This window comes from Phaseolus vulgaris, chromosome 9 (assembly GCF_051622355.1).
Source record: "Phaseolus vulgaris cultivar YP4 chromosome 9, ASM5162235v1, whole genome shotgun sequence".
Classification (NCBI taxonomy): Eukaryota; Viridiplantae; Streptophyta; class Magnoliopsida; order Fabales; family Fabaceae; genus Phaseolus; species Phaseolus vulgaris.
The window spans coordinates 29230216-29240424 of NC_143506.1; the positions used below are offsets into that span (position 1 = coordinate 29230216).

At 38.3% G+C, this 10209-nt stretch overlaps 1 protein-coding gene across 1 annotated transcript; it reads right to left on the minus strand.

Moving 5' to 3' along the window:
* Positions 1 to 1988: 1988 nt before the first annotated feature.
* LOC137821589 (uncharacterized) lies at positions 1989 to 9269 on the minus strand. The gene is made up of 3 exons (XM_068626249.2): positions 8821 to 9269; positions 6674 to 7045; positions 1989 to 6582 (listed from the first exon to the last, which is right to left on the minus strand). Exons 1-3 carry the CDS (start codon positions 8950 to 8952, stop codon positions 2233 to 2235), a joined length of 4854 nt encoding a protein of 1617 aa, XP_068482350.1. The 5' UTR covers positions 8953 to 9269; the 3' UTR covers positions 1989 to 2232.
* Between the last annotated feature and the right edge of the window lie 940 nt (positions 9270 to 10209).

Below are 10209 nucleotides of genomic sequence, written 5' to 3' on the forward strand. Positions count from 1 at the left end.
GATGATTGCTACTGGCTAAAGTTCATAATCTTTATATAAAAATACTCGTTTCAAACGTAGGTTTATTATTCACAATAGACCAATATCACCAGCTATTTCAGAAAGCTATTGTTTTATTGTGGTTGTTTCTCAAATGATATAACGTTTCACCCAACTCTCCTTCCGCCTTCGCCTTCTGAGAAAATCTGGGCCTCCAACTTCACATGCTCAATTATCTGAATCAATTAAGAAAAGAAAGGTTATAATGAATCTGTATAGCCATTCTTTTTCTATTAATACTTTTTCAAAGATTGAGAAATAAGAGTCTGTCATTCTCAGTCTTCATTGACTATGTTTTTGTCAAAAAAAATATAACAATTTTAAAAATGTTTGTAAAGACGCCGATCAAAATTTATTGAAGTTAATAAGTTTGTTATTTTTAATAAAATATGGAGATGTAATGAGAAAAGTTACTCGTCTTATCAAATGAAATGTCTACCAAAAATTATGGTGAGTAAAACTTGGACAAATTATAGTTTAGAAACCATGTTATTATTATCTTGATTCGCTTTTATACATATATATATATATATATATATATAATAGTGGTAACAAACATTTCTAAAAAGTAAAAAAAATAGGAATAACAAAAATATAAGTGTTTATATTCATATTTACTAATTTCGATGTTTCTATATGCAAACTAAATCATTACTGATTAAATTTAAATTATTTTTAAAATAAATTTTCTTTACATTCAATCTCATTCATCTTTATTCTAATCACTTGTAAGAGAAATTCAATTCAAGTTTCTCTTCACTGATTTTCTTTCATATTTAAATTTGCTATATTAGAAGAATTTAATTCTTGTCTTTTTTAATAATCGAACGTTTATAAAAAAAATTTATCTAACTTAAATTATTTTATTAATATTTCTAATTTTTAATATTTCTGACAAGCTTAAGAAAATATTTACATTTGGTATATCTATTTAATCTATTGAAATTGAAATAAAACTTTCTTAAAAATACTTATTAAATAATATATATATATATATGAACTTGTTTGTTTTTTATTTCAGATTTTAATTATTTCATTGAAAACAACGGTTAATCCCATCTTTAAAACAAACTAGAACCATGTAAATCTCATTCCGCTTATACCCTTTTCCAACTTAACACCGACAACAAAATGCCACCGAACATTCTTAACAGTTCATCACACAACATTATAAGAACAAGTAATGATATATACAGACTGGATCGCGTAGATAGAAAAAATTTTGTATGACACGGAATTAGACAATTCCAGAAAAAGGAAAATGTATCACATCTTGCATTATCCTCTAAATTTAGTTTCGTATTTTGTCATTATCTCTTAAGATGAGTTCCTATACTTAATTTTTATTTTCTAAATTACAATTACTGTTCTGGGTTTGATTAATATATAGAGCAAAAGAATTAGTAACGCTAAATTTGCACGACTCTATACAAAAAAAAAATCCAGTGACAATGAATACACGACGCTAGTTAAGGTTAGCATCTGAACACAACGAGGATTTCTACTTGAAGCAGTTCTAGAACCCAGGTAAGTGCAGAGAAGAGAAAGTTTTGGTCCACTAGATATAAATGCAACAAGTACGGCCCCTTATCTACAAAGGAAAAATACATGGGGCCGCCTAGAAATGTAGGGACAAATAACTAGTTCCCCTTCGAAAGACTCCTTTAAAATATATTTTATAAACTAAGGGAATGGAGGCCGGAGACTAACATAATGGAGACGCCCACTTACCACCCAATTCTCCCAAAAAGCAAAAATTAGATGATCTCTGGAAATTGACCATCGCCCATCCAAAATTCACTGAAGACAACATTTATCATACAAACAATAACTTAAGCGGCATGACAACATTCAATTGAGAATCACCAAAAAACATTAAAAAAAGTGAAAAGAAAACTAGCAAGAACAACGGAAAAATGAGAGCCATAGTAGGCTGCAAAGGAGCAGGATTTCTCAATGAAAATGGGACAGAAGACTGCCCACAGAGAAATTGCAATAGCATTTATTCCATTATCATTTAAATATATTTCTTAACGAAAAAAGTAACAACCTCCACTGAATCACATCAGCATGACGCAGGACATATTTTCAGATCTTCTCCCACAAGTGACCAAGTGTTACAAACATTTGAATATACAAAACTAAACACTTACAGGCACTTGTGGTCATCAGATTGTATGATTATAAAGATTGCTATTGCCATGAGGATTGGTTGTAGCCATCCCACCCACCATCGGGCTCCTTTCTCTTGCGAACACTACCTGCGAGCTGGATCCTTGCTTGCTCCTCAGCTAGGGCCTGTGAACTAGCAACAGAAAGTTGCCTAGATGGAAGAGGTGAACTCTCATCTCTCCCTTCCATGTCTGAACACCCAGGTCCAGCATTAAGATCTAAACCTTGCCTTGTCCATTTTCTACTGGTCTCAGCACTACCACTATTGCTACCTTCTGTAAGACCAACAACATAAGGCCTGGGGTAATGAGATGAAACCGTGCCAGCAGGCCCCATTAACTGTGAATTTACTGCAGGGAAGCAAAGCCGATTGGCAGATGTTGGATATACATAAGCAGTTGATCCAGCAGAAAAAGAAGCTGATGGAAGAGGGAAGCTGGAGTTAAAAGGGAAGACAGGATATTCAAATGGAGCAGATGGATACGACACTGCAGGAGAAGATGACAATACAGGAGCCCTATAAATATCTGGTCCAAATGGGTTGCCACCAGCAGCAGGAGTCAGCAACCTTTGTGGCCCATTTGGAGTAACAACTGAAAAGGGCTGATCCCCTCTATCAGGCATAATTGAAGATATTGTGACAGCAGAATAGGTGTTCCCACTGGAAGGAAGCCAAGAGAAGTTGCCTGGCTCAGCAGTAGTTACTCTAAGTCCAGAAACAGGTAATTGAGATGGCACACTGCTCCTGGCATACTGAGAGAAGAATGAGGATTCAGTGGTGACTTCATCAACAGAAGGTCCGTTGTTCAAATCAAAGTCCCTGTGAACATTCGCTTCTCTATTTGGTGGACCACCCAATGATGACTTCCCCTGCATAGTTGGCACATCAATTTTATGATTACTACTCAAGCAAATGTCAATATCAGAAGCATCGTCCGCTTGGTTCAAGTCAAGACCAAGCCCTCCAGAGCTGCGAACAGGTGAAGGTATCTTACTGCATACAGGATCATGACAATCAGTTGCAAGAGATATAGAATTTGTGTGTCGTGCACAAGAAATATCATCAAGTATTCTTTCATCGGCGACATTCAAGTCAATATTCAACGGTGCTCGACTCTGTTTTCCAGCTGGAGCATCAGCAATAGGGGTAGCTGATGTACCAAGAGGCATTTCCATAACTTTCCTGGGTTCGGCAGGCCTGAATGCACTGGTGGCAGCTGATCCCTTCCAACCAATTTCCCCTTTACTTCTCAATAAATCTTCCGGAGGTACAAAGTGCCCCTTAGCAGCAGACGCCACAGTAACTGGGGCAAGAATACCAGACATTGATGAAGCAGGAAATGGCACAGGACTGATCAATTGACCTGCAGGTGCACATCCAGAAGTGACAATGCTGTTGAACTCACATCTTCCATCATCTGCATTGAGCCCTTCATTTAAATCAAATCCAACCTTTGCATCCACATCTGACACAGCTGCAGCAGACATGGAAGAAGCATCTGCAGTGGTAGAGGTACACTCCTCAGCCTCCTCTGTTTCTGTGGAAGTCAATTTTAATCTTTTGGAATCTAGATGCTTATCTATTTCTTGTGAACGAACACTAGGTGAATCTTCAGGAGGATCCTCTCTAGCAGGTTGATCACGAACCTCTTTCGCTTCTAAATTCTCCTCCACATGTTCAGCAACAAGACCAGTCACAACAGAACATAAACCTTTATTCTCAGGCATAGTCAAGGCATCACTTTCAGACTCATTTCTTTTATTTTTAGACTGACTGACATGATTCTCAGCATCAACATCATCAGTTTTCTCAGATTCCCTATCAGTGAAGTCTTTAGGAACCTCATCAACACTATAACCAGAAGAATGGAGTGCATTATCATCTTTTCCACTTGCCAAATCAGACTGCACAAGTATAGCAGGAGGCTTTTTAACTAACTGTCCACAGCCACTTGATCCTTCAGCAGTACAGTTATCACTTTGTGCATCCACTTCCACAGCTGTATGTAACAATTTTTTAGCTGCTTCTGCCTCAACTTCTGCAACACAACTAACCTTATCATGGGTTTCGCCAGCATTCACTCCCTGAACAACCTCCTGGAGCTGCTTGCTTCTGTCAGCATCTCCAGCTTCTTGCACAGAATTTTCAGCAAGACCACCCAGTGAAGTAGGTCCAGATTTTTCATTTAATTTTCCTTTGCTTTCCAAAGTAGTTTCAGTAACCTGTTGCAAATCCATACTACATGCATTAACACGCTTATTTAGCTCTCTTGCAGCTTTACCTCCAGATGCTTGAAAATCAGAATCGCTTTCATCATTTGCCCCTAAATCACCTGTTACAGAAGCCAGATTCTTATGTTCACCATCAAGACCATTATTTGAGTGGCATTCATCCCGAACAAGATTTTCTTCAGAGGACTTATTAACACCATTGTCTGTGCATGACTGCTCGACAGCAGTTGTGTTTCTTTCTGGAGATCCAGCCGGAGTTAACAACTCAGATTTCAATATTTCTCCAGCAGCCACACTAGCAAGAAGGTTCATTCCACCATCATCAGCTTCAGAGTACTTAACACCTTCAATTAAAGCATTTATCGAGCTGTAAGAAGCATCCTGCATATTGCCAGCTTTATGTTCATTTCCAGATGATGATGAAGCAGCTTTTGATACCTCCAATGCCTTCTTACAATCATTGCCAGTACGACAGTGCTCTTCATCAGTAACTGCAGCAGGTGATCCATCACCCTCATCAGAGCCAGTCAATACGTCTTTAAAATCATTACTCTGCCAAGATTCGGTATTAATATCTGAGCCAATATTCACTCGATAAAGGTCGCTCTTTTCCTTTGGGCTGTGATCAGACTGATCATGCTTATCAGGAAGAACAGGGGATGAGGCTCGACTATTCATGATTGTAGGATCATCAAAAGAACCAGCACTGACACTTTGTGCAGGACTTCTACCTTGGTTTGGAATCTTAACAATCAGCTTTGGAATATTGCCGTCAAGAGAAGTTCCATCAACTGCCTTGTCCATTAATCCTGGTGGAGATATTTTCTCTGAAGTTAAATTTTTGTGCAAGGAGGAATTCCTACTTGATCCAGTTTCCCTTTGCCCTCCAGATGGAGTTGAACCTGAAAATCCATTAATGGATTTTCGATGTCGTGAAGAGCCTCCAGAAATCTTATTCACACTCATTGCAGTAGAGCTTCTGGCATCCTCCTTTACTGAGTGACCTCCAGTTTTAGCATGGTCGCTAGAACAAGATTGACTGTTGTTGTGAGATTGACTAGAACTACAACTTTTCTCATCCCTTGCATTTGCCATGGGAAGATCAGAACCTCCATTGACTGCAACAATACGAGGCTGCCCATCTTTTAAGTTTGCAGTCACAGCTGCAGGTGACGGCGCCGATTTTGCAGGCCCTGGAAATGCAGATGTCAATGCTGATCTAGTAATATTCTCTCCCTGGACAATCTTCACAGAGGCAGTTTTGGAAGCAGAAAGCTGTGTAACTGAACTCTTCATGCCAACATCTGATGATGCACCTGAATGTCTATTCCCACCTTGACCAACATCAGAAGGACGTGATTTGGCAGGCCAGTGGACATTGGGACCTGAACCAGACTTTGCATCATTTATATTCATTTCTGCTTCAACACGTTTCTTCCATGTATCAACTAAACCTCTTGCTTTCCTCTGAATTTCAGTGTTTTTGTGAGTTCGCAAATGATTCACAGATTTTCCAATGTTGCATGTTTGTAAAGCCTGAAGATTTACTGGAAGTTTATCAAGTGCCCGAAGCAATACCAACAGAAATTCCTCAGCAGATTTATCACCATCACCAATCTTCCCCTTATGGACCTCTTGGAGCCATTCATCAAATACAGGCAAACCCCTTAGCTGCACAAACTGACTAAGACAATCTAACTTATCTGTTGCTGCAATGACAGCTGCAAGCAATGACCGGCTAGCTATATCTATCTTCTTCTCATTTCTATCAGGAACCATCAGCTGCACTAATTTTTCAACTCCTTCACCATCAACAAGCCCTCCCTTCTCAGTAATTTTTGCAATCTCTGTCTTGAAAATATTATCATGCCTGAAATTGCCAGAATCCCCATCCTCAGCTTTTATTGATCGCTCTCGCTTGACGGACTCAGAGCCTTGATCTGCCCTTTCCCTTTTCCTCCCCTTAATGTGAGATGGAAAGGAAGAAGTACTATTCTGGACACTATCTGAAGCAGATTTTAACTGTGATGTTGATGTTGGACTACTCATAGGTTTAGGAGAACGGCCACCTGGCTGTACTGTAGCATGCATTTCTACACAATTCCTGTATAATAGTTTATCTACTTCTTCTTGACAATCCTGGGTTTATGAGGACAAAAATAAGTTGAGAAAAGACTGAGCACTATAAAAAAATCATAACAGACTGGAACATTGGAGAGTAGAAACTTACATTAATATAATCTTGATCATTTAACCACCATAAACACTTGTTTGCAATGTCATAAACCCTCCTGCACAGAAATGAAGAAATCCCTGGTTGAAGTTCAGCCCCCTTAGGAAGAAATGCAACTTTACAAGGATGGAGCAATGCTTCAGCATCAATCTCATCCTTATGGAAGGTGTAGAAGATTTCGTTTGGAGCAGCCTCCAATGGCACGCCCTTGCTGAGTTTTACTTCAATGGATCGATAGAGCCAACTAACACCAAACTTCAACTTTTTATCTTTGCCAATTGTCAGATAACGAATTATACCAATAAATGGTGGGCAATCTTCAGATACTTTGAAGAGAGCACATTCACCAACACTAATTTTGCGACGGTCCTATGATTTGAGAAGATAGGAAATCATTAGTAAACAATTAAAATTCAATCAACAGAAACAAAATATATCAGTGCTTTGCATTTAGTAAGTCATATCAGGTATTCCCATTTTTTTTACACTTATTCAACCGCGGCTCCCTTAAAAAGAATATTCACAAGTACACATTCTTCTTTGGCAGTAGAATTAAAATAAAAATTAATTAAAGAAGCAAGAAAATCACGACTAAACACCTAAAGTAAAACTTCACAAAAGTTTCATGTGGGAAAGGAGGTCTCAAGTAAGTTCAGAGCACAGCAGTATGATTGAAACCAATAATGGAATTTCAATTAAGAATTTCATTAAATTTAAAGAGGAGATCAAAGAGCTCTTTACAGTGACATAAAAGGGCCAGAGCCTAAACTCCTCAGGGATATATATTCTCTGCCCAGTTATAGGCCCAACAAACCACAATGTTGATTCATACTCCTTCTACCTGTATCTAAATCTATATATACTCCCACAGAAACCAGAATCCCAAATCTAGCCTTGCAAACGTGAACCATTCCCCCCAACTGTAAACCACCAGCCACCTCACCTGACGACATAACTCACAGTAGGTCCTTTCAATCCCTGGCCCAGTGTCTGGACCTCTTCTCTTGCTACATCCTTTAATGCATCAGCACTATAGAGTGTTCTATGACATTCAGAAAATGGAGACTAGAACACAACAGCAAAAGTGTTCACTTATAACCACTTATGAAGCACCAAAAAATAAAGTAAAACAGACAGCCTTACAAATGGAATCAATTAATAATTTCTCTTTTAACTACCTTTTGTAAAAGCAGCTTATTTTAATACATAAAGAGTTAATCCCCAGAAATCAGTTCATTCATCCTTTCAAAGTAGTGGTAGATGTTTAAAGGAAGTCATTATATACCCTCAATTTTAGAGAAATATAAGTCCATCAGACTATTTAATCCTTTTACTCCATTGTTACCCTCTCATTCTAATTAGTAGAAATAATAAAAGAAAATGATATAGTTAAAAAATAAAGCAATAATAAAAACACTTTTATGCTTTACAGAAGTAACAATTTGAAACAAAGTAAAACTTCGGGCATATTGACAGACCGAAATAGAGAGCAGTAACAAACAGGATAAACACACAAATCTCCAGTCAGGGAACAATCGTGTTAACCAAACATCAAAATTACATAAGCTTGCTGCAATTAGTATAATACAGCCATTCAACCAGGTGATTTGATACTCCTAGACAGAAAAACACGGTATAAAAGTTAACAATAGTCTCAAACCTACCAAGTGAGATCCTCGTGGTCACGTAACAACGTTAAATAACAGATAAACAAGCAGTTTTGTGGCCCATAATGCTCTTTTCCAATAAAGCGGAATTGTAACCCCACCCCACCCCTATCAATTAGAAATTAGAACAATTAAAATCAACCTATTGCAGTAATGGCAAGAAATATGATATATTCCATTTAACGGTACTGGTTGAGAAGTGCATATCCTCCAATAAATAAATAAAACTCCAATCATAAATTCTTTATTATTCGAAAAGGGGCTTGTTAAACGCATTTTGGTTCCAAATTCAGCAGTTTCCATCTTAATCCCTGCCGTACACACATACTTACACACAACACGCTCATCAAAAAACCTACAATATATTTCCACATTAATTCACATAAGCACTGTCAGACATACAAAATCATGTACAGTTTTTCCTTACAGCGGAGAAATCGAAAACCTAAAACACAATCGCGACCCCGATTACAATACCTTAAAGAACAACTTCACAGTCGACGACGACGACGAAGAAGACGAAGAAACATCGGCGTTCAGAGACGAGTCACCACGTGTGGGGGCTTTCCACATGTGCCGAGTACCCTTCTCACATCCACGTCCATGCATAGCCTTGCATTTTCCCCAACGCGTACCATCAAATCCCCTCCTAATTCCACACCCGAAGCCCTCAGAACCAGTGAAACCCTAGATCCGCGCAAAACCCTAGCTCTACAACCATGCTTCCGCGAAACCCTAGCGAGGACTGAGTTCTGGAAATTGGAATTGGGAGAATCGGATCCAGCCGAAGAAAAATGCGAAAGAGGAACAATCGAAGGAAGAAAGGAAGGAATTGGGAGCCGCCTTTCGATGTGGGAAGAGGGAAAGTGCGAGAATCTAGAGAGAGAGAGAGAGAGAGTGAGAGAGAGAAAGAAAGCGTGTGGGTAAAGGGGTGAAGGGTGTACTTGGGTACTTACCTATTAGGGGACGGGCAGAACGGGCAGTGCGGGCAGGGAGAATGATAACGTCACAGGATGGTGAGGCGACGTGTGGAGAATGAGACTGGAGATTGGTGCCTTGGGAAGTGAGTCACCAGCATTGACTGGTCCATATGCTGCTTTTTATTTGACTTTTACTTTCTCTCTCTCTGATCTCTCTGCCTGACAAATGCCAGTTTCTTTGTTTGTTTGTTTCTTTACTTTCTTTTTCATTTTTTTTTCCCATTTTTTAATTTATCTCTAGTGGGTTACTGAATGCGCTGTTATTGGTCCGGTTGGGAAGGGTGGAAGAGTAAATTGGCATGCTACAGTCCACATGGAAGCATATGATGGCAGGTTAAGGTTGTCTTCGGATGTTCCAACACCTGTTACCGCGACAAATATATTTTTTATTGTGTTTGTCCCATGAAATTTTATCACTCTCCCTTTCCACCTATCCCTGCTACACCCAATTCACCAACTTCACCCTCTGCAGATCGAGATAAGAAATTCTAATGACCAATGACACTATCTTAACTTTATCAAAAACGGATTGCATTTATTCATCTTTCTTTTCTTTTGATTCAAATTGAGATTGAGAAGGGAGAGAACGAGGAGAAAAGTGGATGGGGAAAATGGTTTTGTGTAGTTTAGCTAGGTAAACAAGTAGGGTTGAGAAAGAAGAAAAAAAAGGAGTACGAGAGTCGTTAAAAAAATATTTCCTCTTTAGGAAAAAGTAAGGGTAGATTGTACTATCCAAATTTAAAAAAGTAATATTGTTATATATTTTATTTTACATTTTATATCACTTTCTATCTTGATTATCTTATTATTATACCACTCAAATAATTGTTATTATTTATATTTGTGTTCTAGTTAAGAAGAATATTTCTCAACTAAAGTATTTAGT

What these genes read in the sequence shown, in the direction of transcription:
- LOC137821589 (XM_068626249.2), bottom strand. Translation starts at nt 8,952, where the DNA reads ATGCATGGACGTGGATGTGAGAAGGGTACTCGGCACATGTGGAAAGCC. An exon ending in CTGTGAAGTTGTTCTTTAAG is followed by an intron (nt 7,046 to 8,820) that starts GTATTGTAATCG and finishes CTCAAATCATAG; the next exon opens with GACCGTCGCAAAATTAGTGT. An exon ending in ATGATCAAGATTATATTAAT is followed by an intron (nt 6,583 to 6,673) that starts GTAAGTTTCTAC and finishes TCATAAACCCAG; the next exon opens with GATTGTCAAGAAGAAGTAGA.